This window comes from Sporothrix schenckii, assembly GCF_000961545.1.
Source record: "Sporothrix schenckii 1099-18 chromosome Unknown Cont47, whole genome shotgun sequence".
NCBI lineage: Eukaryota > Fungi > Ascomycota > Sordariomycetes > Ophiostomatales > Ophiostomataceae > Sporothrix > Sporothrix schenckii.
The window spans coordinates 3,178,355-3,192,671 of record NW_015971148.1 but is presented as its reverse complement, the minus strand read 5'-3'; the positions used below and the strand labels follow the sequence as shown (position 1 = coordinate 3,192,671).

General features: G+C 59.9%; 5 protein-coding genes across 5 annotated transcripts; 2 read left to right on the top strand and 3 right to left on the bottom strand.

Annotated features, from left to right (window-relative positions):
- Positions 1–115: 115 nt before the first annotated feature.
- SPSK_04207 (uncharacterized protein) lies at positions 116–1,746 on the bottom strand (the record flags this gene model as incomplete). The annotated part of the gene is made up of 2 exons (XM_016731018.1): positions 116–1,680; positions 1,716–1,746. 2 exons carry the CDS (start codon positions 1,744–1,746, stop codon positions 116–118), a joined length of 1,596 nt encoding a protein of 531 aa, XP_016585563.1.
- A 518-nt stretch (positions 1,747–2,264) lies between these two features.
- SPSK_04626 (uncharacterized protein) lies at positions 2,265–2,731 on the top strand (the record flags this gene model as incomplete). Its single annotated transcript, XM_016731427.1, has 2 exons — positions 2,265–2,484; positions 2,508–2,731. 2 exons carry the CDS (start codon positions 2,265–2,267, stop codon positions 2,729–2,731), a joined length of 444 nt encoding a protein of 147 aa, XP_016585562.1.
- A 541-nt stretch (positions 2,732–3,272) lies between these two features.
- On the top strand, positions 3,273–4,793 carry SPSK_04248 (amidohydrolase; the record flags this gene model as incomplete). The annotated part of the gene is made up of 3 exons (XM_016731059.1): positions 3,273–3,374; positions 3,430–3,552; positions 3,615–4,793. 3 exons carry the CDS (start codon positions 3,273–3,275, stop codon positions 4,791–4,793), a joined length of 1,404 nt encoding a protein of 467 aa, XP_016585561.1.
- A 407-nt stretch (positions 4,794–5,200) lies between these two features.
- SPSK_03878 (vitamin h transporter 1) lies at positions 5,201–9,413 on the bottom strand (the record flags this gene model as incomplete). Its single annotated transcript, XM_016730693.1, has 3 exons — positions 5,201–5,437; positions 5,501–6,511; positions 6,591–9,413. 3 exons carry the CDS (start codon positions 9,411–9,413, stop codon positions 5,201–5,203), a joined length of 4,071 nt encoding a protein of 1,356 aa, XP_016585560.1.
- A 989-nt stretch (positions 9,414–10,402) lies between these two features.
- On the bottom strand, positions 10,403–13,818 carry SPSK_03917 (ubiquitin carboxyl-terminal hydrolase 10; the record flags this gene model as incomplete). Its single annotated transcript, XM_016730732.1, has 3 exons — positions 10,403–11,491; positions 11,586–12,548; positions 12,631–13,818. The coding sequence occupies 3 exons, from the start codon at positions 13,816–13,818 to the stop codon at positions 10,403–10,405; spliced, it is 3,240 nt and encodes a 1,079-aa protein (XP_016585559.1).
- Positions 13,819–14,317: the final 499 nt, after the last annotated feature.

Here is a 14,317-nt window from a genome sequence, read left to right as displayed (position 1 = left end):
AAGCTCCATTGCATTCATTACTTGAAAAATCCAGGCCGTCTCCGCTAGCTACTGAAACACATTTGGTATCCTTCCTGCCGTGTCCACCGCTGGCGGCCCATGCGCCATTCAACCATCAACACCGACGCTTCGGCGCGGGTTTCCGCTTTCTGATGCCCGCAATTCCTTTTCTTTGTTTCGACCGGTTCTTGTCTGCCGTGGCAGCTTGCTTTGCCGATTGTTGTCCTTTTCCACCGCGCGTCTGCCGAGTTGGCTGCGGTTTCACTGGTGCTGGTGGCTGTCGCGCGGCCAAGGCGGCAATGCGAGCACTGCGCCGGAGTGGACGTGGCGGTTCTTCAGGTGGTGGCATTGCCTTTTTCCGCCGAGAGGCCCGCGTGGGCGCCGGCTGCGGCAGTGATGGATGTGGCGGCTGATCACCGCCTGGATGTTCGTCGTCCGGCTGGGGTAAATTTGCGACGTCGCCGTCACCGTTGCCATCGTCTGCGGCCTCGCCTGCGGCCACCGCTGCTTCTGCCGCGAGCTGGGCCCGCCTCATGTTCTGCATCATTCTCGTGAAGGGGTTTGTCGGCACCTCCGTAAGATCAATCGGTGACGGCGATCGTGGTGGTGGCGTCGGGGGCGCATTGGGGATCTTTTCAAAAGCATCGGTCTCAGAGGGAGTCAGTTCCAGGCCGGCCATAGTTTGAACCCCCGAAAGGTCGTCCGGCTCCGGGCTTGGGCTTTCGTGGCGCCACTTCCAGCCAACCACGTGCCGTCCGAGCGCCGTGGCATTCCACTTGTCTTGCCAGTCACCACGGTCCTTCCAATTCTGGATGATGTTACTATTATCACGACGCTGCCTTCCCCAGTCGTCAATGCGAAGCAGCCTCTTGCTACGCTCTACCATCTCCACCGACAATTGAAACCAGGGTCGCGAGGTAATGAAGGCCTCCGCTTGCGATTTCGAGGCAGACGCCGTCAAATGGGAGCGGGGTTGTACTGGCGCGTGTTCGCCGAAACGGAGGCCTTGACGCAGCTCAACAGCTCGTCGCAAAGGGTCAAAGTCTTTCTTGTCCCACAGCGCACCGGGTGTGTCGTCGTGCTGCCATGCCCAACCGCCGATGCGGTCTTTCCGATACGGCGAACTGCTGCCGTCAGTGAACTGCTCGAGAATGCCCCATTTTGGATTCCAGACGCCAAGCTTTTGCCAGCGCCGCTTGATAATATGCCGAGAAATGACGGCACACCGTCGTTCCGCCAGTGATATCTTTTCGCCGGACCCAATGGGACACAACAGGCGGCGCACCTCTGGGTTGGAATGACATCTGGCCCATGAGTTGACCCGTTCCCGCTGGACGGATTCCTCTAGCGCATATCGTGTTTCGGCAAGATATGGGTAGTGCATAGAGCTTGCGACCGGTTGGCGTTCGGCCTCCGTGAGCGGCGCATCAAACATGGCGCGGTCCTCTTGAGATAGCCCGTCTTGAGTAGGTGGCATAACCCGCGAAAGCAGGTCTTCCTCATCACATTCTGTGGATGATTCGTAGGGGGGCGGGTCGTCGTCTTCGAAGCGACGGACGTCGCGCTCGCGTAGATGTGGTCGGTCTTCGAGGGCCTGCAGAGCTGGGAGCGCGTCGTCACGGAGCGCATTTTGCGAGGTCCATGGCGTCGTAGAGGGGAGGCATTTTCTGTTTGCGTATTCTATTCTGGGTCAGAATTCGAGCCTGGTATAACACTGCCTTGTGTCGCGTTTTGTGCGTTTGCCATGGGTTGTTCTGCAGTGATGTTTGCTTTGAAGACACTTGGCTTTGTGAAAGCGAAAGCGGTCTCTCGAAAAGTGGTCTTGAAAATGATGTAGTTTTGTTGTCGTCGGTCAGCCGCGCCTTTGTTATGGTGGAAAATGCACCGGAAAGTGTAAGGGACGGTGGACGTTTTCTTCACTTTTGTCCGAAAACGGCGGATCCTCTCAGTGTCGCCCTACCACCTTCAAATGTTGTTGAAGCTATTTTTACCTATCAAGTTTATTTATATTGTCATTTTTTTCGTCACCATATTCATGCCCTCTCAAAAAAAGGAGGAACCAAACTGTCCATACGCAAAACAGCACTTTGAATCAATGCTGGCAAAAGTGAAGGGCGAGATTGGGCGCCTAATCATTTGATGGGACTGCAGATGCCTCCTGACCTATCGTCTCGTTTCTGTTACCGCGGCCGCGTCACACCATGACAGGGCCCGGAAGCAGCTAAAGAAGGCGGCCATGGCAATATGCACGTCTTCTCTTACCAATGATCATAACTCATGGGGCTGAGACCGTTGACACCACCAATCTCGGCCGTCATGACGGCCGCAAAAGTCGCATTCATGTGCTCCTGCAGATCCTTGACGGCGTCCAGGATTGCCAATACGGGGATGGCCATGGCCGCTACTGGTACAGCAAGCATGTCATCGGGCAGATTGTCAACGTCGACGATGCAGAAGACGGCCTAAGACAACCCTGCTGCTGTTGTCATTGTCGTGGAAACGTGCAGCATGGAACCACCGCCCAGGCCGACGCTCTCGACCTGTGGCAGAGCAAAGTCGACCTGACGCCGCCAATTTCAGCGACGGAGCCGGCCAGGCGGGGGAAGCCGCTGGGAAGGAGAACGCCAACGCCGGGTGTGGTACCACCAATGTCGACAACGAATTGCCCCGGGCGGAGCTTCTGATTTTCTGTAATGAAAGCCAAGTCTGGCCGCCTGACTACGGACTCTAGTGAGGTCGGTCTAGCGCCGTCGGATGAACGCCCAGATAGGTCCAGGCACGACTGGAAACAAAAGCAGAACGTGTAGGACTGTGATATCCGGGGAGGACAAGCGGCTGTTTCGACCAGATAATTTGGTGACGGCGGCGGCGGCGACTATTAACTTGACAATCGCGGAAGATAAGCTAATGCCGAGCCGCGCCGCGCCAGTTCCAGGTACCCGGTAATGCCCGCCGCTAGCGGCCAAGCTATCTTTGCGGAGAAACGCCGCCCTCTGCAAGCTATCTGCCGCTGGTGGTTGCCGTGCGTCCGCGCTTTGGCCGAGGGACGTGTCAAGCTTGCGGCTGAGCAGCGGGGGTCCGCAAAGGAGCCTGTTTGAGAGTGCGGGGTGTTGTCGACATATAAGAGGCAGTTGTCGACGGCAATGTGAGCGACGTGAGGATGGACGACGGAGCGAAGCACAGACGAAAACGCAGGCGAGGCAGGTACAGTTGGCTCGAGAAGGCGACACAAAAGCGGCCGCATCATTGAATTTTGCGACTGTAGAGCGACAATGACTAGAATCATCAAGACGGATACAATGGAGGCAGCCAAGTCCACGATCAAGCAGTCGCTGGTAGCCTATACAGAGCAGGTGTGGGCAGTGAATCAAAAGGTGCGTTCATTTTTTTTGTTTTGTCTATGTTTTTGTTGAGTTGCTGAGATGCAAGCTGGCGATGTTTTGGGACATTCAGGGGCCGTTCTTGCCAACTACGCTGAACCCTGTTTTCGGAAGGAACAAGAGAGCGACCGCCAAATACAATCGTCTCGACTCCGGGCAGGCGCATGCGTTCGTCTTTCTATTTTGGGAGCCAGCCCTCCTTCCTGTCTTGGTGCTGGTGATGACTAACGTTAGCGGGCTCCAAACCACCAGATCTTCAACAACCCTGAGCTCGCATACAAAGAGGCCGGTGCACACGATGCGATTGTTGGCGTGCTTAACACAGTCGAGGGTGTGCGCGTGACGCCACACGCATACGGCCTCGAGACGTCGTTTGAGGCCGAGTACGGCGCGGGCGGCCGCGTGCTCGTGTTCAATGCTGAGTACGACGCGCTGCCCGGCATTGGCCACGCCTGCGGCCACAACCTGATTGCAACGGTCGGCCTGAGCTCGTTCCTGGCCGTGGTCGACGCGCTGCGGGCCACCGGGGCGCCAGGCCGTGTGCGGCTGCTGGGCACGCCGGCCGAGGAGTCGGGCGGTGGCAAGATCAAGCTGATTGAGGCGGGCGCGTACAAGGACGTGGGCGCGTGCTTGATGATGCATCCGACGGCACAGACAGCCTTCGGGCCCGCGTCGGTGTACGGAAACGCATTCGACCGGACGCTGGCGATTGCACGCTTCTCGATCGGCTTCAAGGGCAAGCCGGCGCACGCGGCGCTGGCGCCGTGGGAGGGCGTCAACGCGCTGGATGCGGCCGTGGCGGGGTACACTGCCATCTCGGTTCTGCGGCAGCAGATCCGGCCCCAGGAACGGATCCACGGCATCATTACCAACGGCGGCAAGCAGTCCAACATCATTCCCGACACGGCGCGGCTCGAGTACGGCGTGCGTGCGCCGACGCTGGCGGGCGCGCTGGCGCTCCAGAAGCGGGCAGTCAAGTGCTTTGCGGGCGCAGCCGAGTCGACGGGGTGCACGATGGAGACGCAGGATCTGGGGGGCTACGCCGACCTGCGCACCAACATGCCGATCTGCAACGCGTTTGTTGAGGCCATGGGCGCGCTGGGACGCGAGGTGCTGTGCGACACGGACCACACGACGCCGGCGTCGACGGACCAGGGCAACGTGTCATACGAGTGCCCGAGCTGGCACGGCATGTTCGGCATTCCGTCCGAGGGCGGAGCGTTTCCCCACACGGAAAACTTTGCCAGGGGCGCTGGACTGCGCAAGTCATTTGACCGTGCGCTGGAGAACAGCGAAGGAATGGCAACAGTGGGCTACTGGTTCCTCGTCGACGACGAGCTGGCGGCAGATGTCAAGGCTGCGTTTGAGGAGCAAAAGAAGCACGACGGAGCGTGTATTGCAGCGAGCATATAACAATCATATACGGCATATACGGTATATATGGCATATATAGTGTACAGAGAGGAACTAGACCCCTGCCACGCAACAAATGTTTATAGTCAATGCACAGTGACTTGATTGGCGTGCTTGAGGATCGGCAGTGACGACGTCAAATCTTTGACCTCGAGAATACAAGATCGTTCTTCAGAATCAACGTGTGTCCATCAGTGTTTTTTCTAGCGCGGTGTCGTGGATCGTTATAGACCAGTGACGCTTTGCAAAGTATGAAAAGGGGTGTAAACAATAGCCAACAGAAAGAAGCCGAGCAGGCACACCCTTGTAAGTATCATGATGAAAAAATGCAAAGTAAAATAACAACAAGACAAATTAGACAAACAAGACGGTACGAGATTGCGTATGCCCTCTATATTACACGTCCATCAAAATAAACCCTCAATGCCTCTCGCCGCCACGGGCGCCCTCTCCGTCTCGTCGTTCCGGACGTGCCCCAATTTGAAGTGCGCCTCCTCCTTGTCCTCCTTGTCCTCCGTTTCTTCTTCGCTCTTGGTCCTCACAACTGCCTCGGCCACGCCGTTCTCGCTGTCCTCCATATCGGCCACACGCCGCTTCTTGCGCATGCGCTGGGCCTCGCTGCACACCTCCCGCAACCGGCGATCCTATGACCGGCCCAGGATCAGCGACGATGGGCCGCCGCTGCTGCCAATCACCGGCAAACCCACCATCTCGTCCGCCTCGGCCACCCACAGCCGGGCCAGTGCGCGGCTCAGGCCCACCCGCACCCGTTGGAGAACATCTGCCGCCGTCGTGTTGGCCGGCAGCCCGCTGCGCCAGTCCCAGCCACGCTGCACGCCAGTCGACATCGACGACGCGGGCCACGCGCCGGAACCCGGCGCGCCCGTCCGCGCACCCGACATGCTGCGGTGCAGCTGGCTCGCGAGCATGGAGCTGCCCGTCATGAGGAACGACGAGGCGCCCGACGCCGCCGATAGGTCGCTCGTCGTCTTGCGCAGCAGGTCGGCCGGCGTCGAGCCCTTGAGCCCGCCCGGCACGCTGGCCAGCACCACCTGGAAGAACTCGTCGCAGGTCGCGTACACGCGCGAGCCCGCCAGCGTCTGCAGGTCCTCGACGGCCTTGAGCAGCACGTCGACCGTCTCGGCGGCCACCACGGGCGGCGCCGTGACGTGGCCGGCCGACGTGGCGGTCGGGCTGGCAGATGGGCGGCTAGACACGGCAGTGGTGCTCGGCACGGCCTCGGTAAACACGAGCGCCTCGCCCAGCAGCGCCAACAGGAAATCCTCAGAGACCACGGCGTCGCGTGTGGCGTCGTACAGCCCGCCGCGGATGTTGTCGTCGGCGCTCGCAATCACGGCCGTCAGAGCCGCAGCAGCGGCCGTGCGCCGCCGCACAGGCGGAATGTCCGTCGACGGGTCGTCGCGCACGTTGTAAAAGTGACGAAGCGTCGCGTAGCCACTCAGCAGCCGGCCAAGGAGCTCTGCCGCCACAAGGTCGCGCCGCGCCAGCTGCTCCAGAGACGTCTTGCGCTCAAACAGCAGGCGCCGCAGGTAGTCGTCGAGGTCCGCTTCGACGGGGTATGCTGCCGACTGCACCAGAGAGTACGAGATGAGCAGGTTCATCACCTCGCGCACCTTGCCGGGCCGGTGTGCAATGGCAAAGTACCACACCGCCTCGCCGAACCGGTACGATTCATTGGCTAGGAGGTCGCCGTAGTGCTGCGTCGTCAGTGTCAGTGTTTTTGTGTGTGCAAATAAGATGCATCTGCATGTCTGTTTCAGAATGGGTGGCTCTTACCTCCGCCGCTTCTTCTGCAAACGAGGACATGCCCAGGTCGCTCAGCAAGCGCCAGATCTTGTCCACTGTCGCGCCCGAGTCCACGTCCAAGCGAACCAGGATCGTCCGTACCAGCTCACCGATCGTCTCCTCCGCCCGCTCTTGCGAGTTCATGCGGCCGAGGACGTGGATGGCCAGTTCCCAGCCGTCCATATTGGCAGGCAAAGCATCGCTGCATCCGGCAGCCTCCTCATGCTCGTTGTCCGCCTCCTCGTCGCCCGTCGGCTGCAGCTCCTTGTTGTTGATGAGTGCTTGCGCATACTGGACCAGGGTGTTGTCTTTGATGCCGTCTGACTCGTCGGGGTCCGTCGGGTCCACACCGAGCACCTCGAGGTCCTCCATATCCAGGCCGCCCAGTGCCGTCGCCAGAGCCGATGTAGACGACTGTGTCGGCAGCCAGCCGCCGAGCGCGGCAATCTCCACGACCGCCGAGGCCACGGGTAGCGACCAGGCCCGCAGAAGGCCGAGCAGGCAGCGCGGATTGTCTTCAAAGATACACGCCAGGGCCACCTCGAGCGGACTGTTGGTGTTGATTTCCAGTCCAGCCTCCGTCGTCGCCCGGAACGACCGCGTCAGCCGGTCCAGGTAGCCCGCAAAGGTCGACGCTGCGCCGTCCAAGCCGCCGGCCGCGTGGCCGCGCAGCGTCATCGTCATCGACATCGACTGACCGTGGCGGCTCGTGCCGAAATTGGGCGCGTTTGGCGTCGGCGCTACCTTGGTCTCGTCCCACCACCCAAACAGGCCCAGCGTCGCCTCGCACCAGTCCTGCGAGACGCCCAGGATGCGCTCGCGCGAGCCCAGCGCAATGTCAAACACGATGTTGAGGTTCTCGTAAATGTCCCACGGCACCTGGCTCTCGGCTTTGCGCGCCATGCCGGCCATCGACTGGCGACCGCCCCGGTATGACTCACCAAACTCATCCTCGCCTTCGGCGTCGTCGTCGTCGTCATTGCCGGCACCGGCACCGGCACCTCGGCCTCCCTCAGCAAACCGTCGTAGGTGGTCGAGGGCCCCCTTGGCACGGATCCGAAACAGGGTCCACTCGCTGTTCCAAATGTCCCAGCTGCCAAACTTGCCCGGGCACGTGTCCAGCATCCCAATCGTCTCCTGCACAGCACGCTCCACGTTGGCGAGGGCGCGGCCGCTGTACGCCTGCACACCCGCACGCCGCACCTTGTCCCAGCCGCCGGCCCGCAGCAGCTCGACGGCGTCCTCGACGCGGCCCTGCAGCAGGCTCACAAAGACGGTCTGCCAGAACATGCCGTGCGAGGCCGGGCTGGGCTGGAACTCCAGCACATCATGCACCTGGTCGGGATAGACGTTGTGATAGTCGGCCATCCAGCGGAAGAGGGTTTCGGTCAGCGGCTCGGGCGACAGCACGCCCGTGTCGTTGTCCGTGCTGCGCGTGTGGTGCAGCTGCAATGCAACCGTCGCAACATACGCGGCATTCTCGAAGGCGCTCGCGTCGGGCCCGGGGCCGATGCTTGCCAACTGTTCGTTGTCGTGCTCGGAGTGCGCCGTCTCCGGAAGGCTGTCGGCGTACGCCTGCCACAGGGCGACGAGCTGCGCAGACGCGTCGGCCAGGGCCTGGTCGAGGCGGTCCGCGTTGTCCTCCGCACCCACGCCCTGGCTGTAGAGCTTGCTAATCTGCACCTCCGTCTGGCGGATCAGCTGTGGCGCCTCGTCCAGGCTGGCACAGCCCATTTGGCCGTACATGCTCTTGGCAATGGACGCGTATTTGAGTTCGCGGGGTGCGCGCGTCGATGCAGCACCGCCCAGAAGACCGCCGCCGCCGCCGCCGCTGCGGGCGGCTGATGCACGGAAAATGTCTTCGGCCTCTTTGCGAATGCGGTCGTTGATGGCAGGCGTGGCAAAGGTCAGCAGGTCGCTGTTGTTAACGCCATCCGTGCCGCCCATCGCGACTTCGCCCTCGCCGCCATCCGCCTCGCCGCCAGCAGGCATCCATGGCGCGCGGCCCTGCAAGGAGGCACGCTCTCGGACGGCACTCTGCGCCAGGTCGAGCCATGGGTCGCTGCCCGCCCCGTTCTCGTCCTCTTCCTCCTCGTCGTATTCACCCTCTGCATCCTCCTCCTCGTCGTATGAGCCTTCTTCGTCGTCTTCGCCGTCTTCGTCATTTTGGTAAGCGGGAGCACGGCTCCGGTTGGCAGGAACCTTTTGTGCTACTCGTGGCCGGTAGTAGGCCTCGTCGTCCTCCTCTTCGCCTTCGGCATCATCGTCATCCTCATCCTCCTCGTCTTCATTCTCCTCGTCGTCTTCGTCTTCGTCTTCGTCCTCCTCTTCCTCCTCCTCGTCCTCGTCGTCGTCGTCGTCGGCCATCACTTGGCTTAGTCGCGAGGGTTGTCGTGTCGATCCCGGTCCAAAGGTTGGCTTGCTACCCTGAATCGAGCGGCCAAGGGGTGAGTTGGAGCTGCCGCCACCACTGCCTGCCTTGAAGCCGCCGAAACTGCCACCACCCGCAGCAAAGATGTTCCGCGAGGTCGATGGTAATGGTGAGCCCGTGGACTTGGCTGTGCCCGCCACACCCCGCATCATGGAGCTGCCCAGATACGATGCCGAGGGTGCGCCTGCTGGTGTGAAGCTGCCCGCCGACGAGGGCGGTGGCAGGCCGCCGGGGGTTGTCGAAGATGTGGCGCCGTTATCAAAGCGAAACAGGCTACCGCGACCGCCGCCGGCACCGCCACCAAAGCCGCCACTAGGAGTGGCCGGCGACGAGAAGCCGCCGTCGTCGTCGTCGTCGTCCGGCAGCGAAAACTTGTTAGGCATTGTTGCTTACGCGGACGGCGCGAGAGGGCAGAAAGAGAGGCGCGGAGAATGAAAAGGCTCGACTGCTTCTCGCTGGTGTAATATCGTTGCGATCAGATGGCATCAATTGGGCGTTTTGCAGACGACGAAAAGGCAGCTTGAAGCTGACGCTGGATTGTTTTGTTTGGATATTTTGGGGTCTTTCTGTTGCTGGGTGTATACCTTTCTCAGAAAAAAGCTTAGCTCCTGTCACCTCCTCCACAGCTAAGCGCGCCGCACAACGCGACTGAGAGTCACGTGACCAAGACGACTCGGTAATCACCGTTGAGACCATCTATTCAGGCATCATTTTCATCTCCCATCATTGCATTGCATGCATCAAACTGAACACTTGTATGTCGTAGATTATGAATTATTAAATTGGTAGTACTGTTGTCTATAGTGACATTCCCAGCATCCTTCGCAAAGGACGCCAGATACGAGAGCCAACCTGGAGGAAGACCAAGAAGAAAACAGAGAAAAAAAAACACCATCCTTCGCTCCATGAATAAAAAAAGACAAAACAATACCTTTTGCTTTTTTTAACAGCACATCGTCGCCTCCCACCTTCCTTCTGCCTCTCGTCCTGCTCTCTTCATCATCCTCTTGTCTATAAACAATGTTTTCTTGGCAGCATTGTGGCCGGTCCAAAATTGTCGGCTCGTTTTGTCTTGTCCGTCGGTCCGTTATTTTCTTAGGAAATAAATAGAACATGGCATGGGAACGAGATCCCGCAGTTCTACCTTGAACGCCTCAATGTCTTCGTCCAAGTAAAGGGGGCGCAGAGAGTTCGTCCATATGTCATGCAAATGCGTGTGTGACAAGGGGAATGGAGTCGCTCGATATTCGCTTTGGGGTAGTTGGCGTCGTACGAATTGTGCTGTTTGTTGCTGTGTGTGATGCCAGTGTTGTGGGTGGTTGGATACGCCCATCTGCAGCGTTGCCGCTACGCCCTTCGGAGCGGGCACCGCTCAGTTGATGCGCTGGTAGAACAACAGGTACGCAACCTTGTTGTCCTTGATGCTCTCCTTGGGCGCCTTGTTCTTGGGGCTCGTCGCGCCATTCGCGACTGAGCTCCACTTCTTACCATTGCCGTTGATAGGCGCGCTCCAGTCGTTGTCGCTGTCGCCGGCTTCCTCCTCGCCCATGCCAGCAAAGCGGTTCGCGTTGCCCGCAACTTGGTTCGGTGTGGCCATGACGGCGTTGGACGGGTTGCTTGGCGGCGCCGTGCTGCTCGAGCCAGCAGACTCCTCAGCGCCGCCCTGGGCCACCTCCTCGCGCCGAATGCGGCGGATGACGGTGTCGTCCAGACGGATCCACTCGCGGCCGTCCTCGCGCAGCGCATCGACAGTGTAGTGGCCACCGCTGGCCTGCTTGCCGTGGTGGTAGACGACGGCGTTGAGGCGGTACTTGGGGAGGGGCTCCGACAGGAAGGTATTGCGCTTTCGGCGGCTGAAGATCTCGCGTGGGATCTCCAGCTCCAGCGGGTAGCCAATCTTCTTCCAGATCTTGACAGTGCCGTTGCCCTGCCAGTCGAACTGGAAGCGCTTGAGGTGCAGAATCAGGACCGGCGGCAGGTCCTCAATAAACACTTGCTTCGTTGCGCGGACGTCCTTGCCCTGGGGGGACTTGAAGTCGGCGTGCAGAATCTCGGGGTTCATGAGGTTGCGCAGCGCATCGACAATGTTGCGGACCTCGGGCGAGTCAATGTGCAGCTGCAGAGACTGGTACGGCTCCAGGGTCACGGAATCCTTGCGCCCAGGAACGCGCAGCTCCGACCGCAGAAGACCACTGAAGATACTGTTGATGGGTGAGGTCAGGGCGTGTCCCGATGACCGCGTCTCGGCGGCGCGCTGACGGGGGCCAACCTCGAGCCATCCTCCGGAAGGGTCAGCAACGTCAGACGTCACAGAAAGCGCTGGCGTGGCCTGCGCAGACGTGGGTGACGAGCCGTTGGTGTTGGCCGTATTGGCCACATCCTGCATAACCTTGGCGCACTCGTCGTTAAGAGTCTCGAGCAGGAAGCCAAGGAACTCTTCGGCATCTTGCTGATGACCACGCTGGAGAAAATGGCATTAGTTTCTGTTCCTGCTTCTGTTACCGCTTCTGGTACACTCGGGGTACAAGGGCGTTCGCAGCAGGGGTGCAACTTACAATCATGCTGGAGAACCGTGGCAGTTGCTTAATGGCGTTGTACACAAATTCAGGGGTAAAAGCCTCGCCGTACCGCTCCAGGTCGTCGCTCTTGAGGCGTTTCTGGAGGGCCGCGGGGTCGGCACGGTCGATGACCTTGAACTCGCGCAGGAACATGATCATGGCGTCGATCATGGGCGTCTCGCTCTTGAAGCTGAACGCCGCCTTCTGGCCAACCTGGTCGAGGAAGTCGTAAAAGGGGATGCAGAACGTGAGGACTTGGAGCACGGAGTTCATGTAGCACATGTTGCCCGTGTTGATCAGACCGCGCGGCTCAATGAAAGCCACCTTGTCCGCGGTACCGACACGGTATGAAGAGACCGCCTCCGCCAGCGAATTGGCGTTCGACTTGGCAAAGACACCAGTCGAACCGTTCGTGCCGTTGGCAGCGGCATGACCGTTGGTGGCAGCGGCGCCGTTCACGCCGGCGTTTCCTGCTGCAGCGGCCTTTGAAAACAAGCCAGTCCACAGCTTGGGGCCCGACGGCACCGGAACGGCAGCTGGCTCAGCCTTCTCGGCCTTCTCGGCGACGTCGCCGTTGGTCGCAGCCTCGCCATTAACAGGAGCAGCTTCGCCCTCCCGTGGCGGTTCAGCAGCCTCTATTGCCGTAGCGCTGGCCACAGGGCCATCCGTAATTGGCTTTGTGGCAGCTGCGCGAACAGGAAGAGCAGGAATCACGGGAACTGCGGGAGCCGTTGGGCTAGTCACAGATGCCTTGGCAGGGCTAGGTGTGGTGGCGGAGGTGGAAGCAGGACCAGGCTTGGGAGTCTGCGGCGCGATAGTAGAAGCGACGGTGGCTGCTACAGCCACGTGCTGGCTGGGAGGCAGCTCAACACTCTCAAAGCCACCCATGTCCCGACGTTTCCGGCGTGCAGTTGCGCGTCTCGGAGGGAAGGCCTCTTTGGGCGAGGAGTACCACGGTAGCTTTACGTAGAAATCATGGTCAGCTTCAAATTTTCAAATTCATGTTTCCTTCGCGTCACGAAAGTTGGAGAAGACAACGTACTGGTGCTCTGAAACGTTTTGGAGGCTGAGAGGCCTTTGCTACACCAGGCGCTTCTGGCTCGGAAGGAGTCTGGACAGCGGAGGAGGACTCGACGTTCTCTTGCAGCAAAGATGGATCCGCTTCGGACGTCGGAGTAGGTCCCGCTTCCGTAGAGGGAGTGAAGGCATTGCCTTCAGGGGCAGGCGGGGCGTTCTGTTGGGTAGATATGGCCGACATCGGGGTGGTCGTAGAGTGGGTCGAGAGCGAAGGTATTGAGGCGGGAGGAGGGTTGTCGTTCGGTGTATAGGGGTTGCCGGCGGCGGCGTGAGCGATGGCGTTGTTGTGTGGTACATCGCCACGACCAACTAGAGGGATATGCGGCGGGAGAGAAGGAGGCAGGCCCATTGACGCCTGCAAAGGAGGAGGCTGGTAGGATGCGATACCAGCTGGCGGAGATTGCTGAGGAGGGATCATGCCGTGCAGAGGGTACGGAGGCGGCAGCTGCTGGGCCTGCGGCGTGGCGACAACCAGAGGTACATTCTGGGCGTTCCGCGCATAGGGAGACAAGTGCGGTTGCTGCATGTTATGCGGCAGTCCTTGCGGGTGCTGTGCGTGGGAAGCCAGAGGAGCATGCTGTTGCGACTGCGGCGGTGGAGGCGGCGGCGGCGGATGCATCCCCATAGGAGCAAATTGACCCGGCATACCAGGGCGACCATACTGCTGCTGCTGCTGCTGCTGTTGCTGTTGCTGCTGCTGCTGTTGGAACTGCATGAAGGGAGCGGGCATTCCTTGGTTCTGCATGTACGGCATCTGGGGATAACCGAACTGCTGGTTGCCATACAGGGGCATGTACCCGTGCTGGAACATCTGCTGCTGGTACGGGCCATTGTGGTTGTTGTAGCCGTACTGGCCATTGTTCTGGTTATTGTAGTTGTTACCGTAGTGGCGACCTCGCCGGGGCCCACCGCCGCGGCCACCGTGATGGCCATTATGACCACTGTGACCGTTGTGGCCATTGTGGCCATTGTGGTTATTGTGGCTGTTGTGGTTATTGTGGCTGTTGTGACCGTTCTGGACATTGTGATTGCCGCTACCGGCACCGTTGTTCCCTTGGGTGTTCCCGAAGCTGCCGCCCGGTATGTCGGCCATGCCCTGCGCTGCACCGGCTCCGAGGCCGGCCCGCCCAGCCGGCAGATGACTGTTATTCATCTTGCCGGCGTGGGGAAATGTGTCCGCGTCGCCTGGAAGCCTACAGTCACAATGGAACTGTACGCGCCAAGCGTTCTGGTTTTCGGCCTAGAAGGCTGTCTGCGCAGTCGTCGCGAGTCGCAGAGAGCGGCAGGAGAGTCGCGTGGATGCGTGTGGATGGAAGAAACAAGATGGCGCGGTCGGAAATGATTATGTTTCGTGACAGGCAAGGCTTTCGCGCCACGTTGAGATTGCGGGAGAAAGGGCGATGTGCAATGCTTGTCGGATGCAGATGCACAAAGGACAAACGCACGGTCGAGTGTAGAGGAAGGAAACGAACTAGAATAATCCAAAATGCTCCCGGGGATGGATGGCTTCTTCGTGTTGCAAGGAAACGAAACCAAACCTTGAATCAGAACGCCTGCTATGCCTGTTGGTGCGTCACAGTGTGGCGCGGCGAGTCGTTATCGCACTGTATCAAACAAAACCGAGTCGAAAAAATGAAGTAGCGAACGCAGCG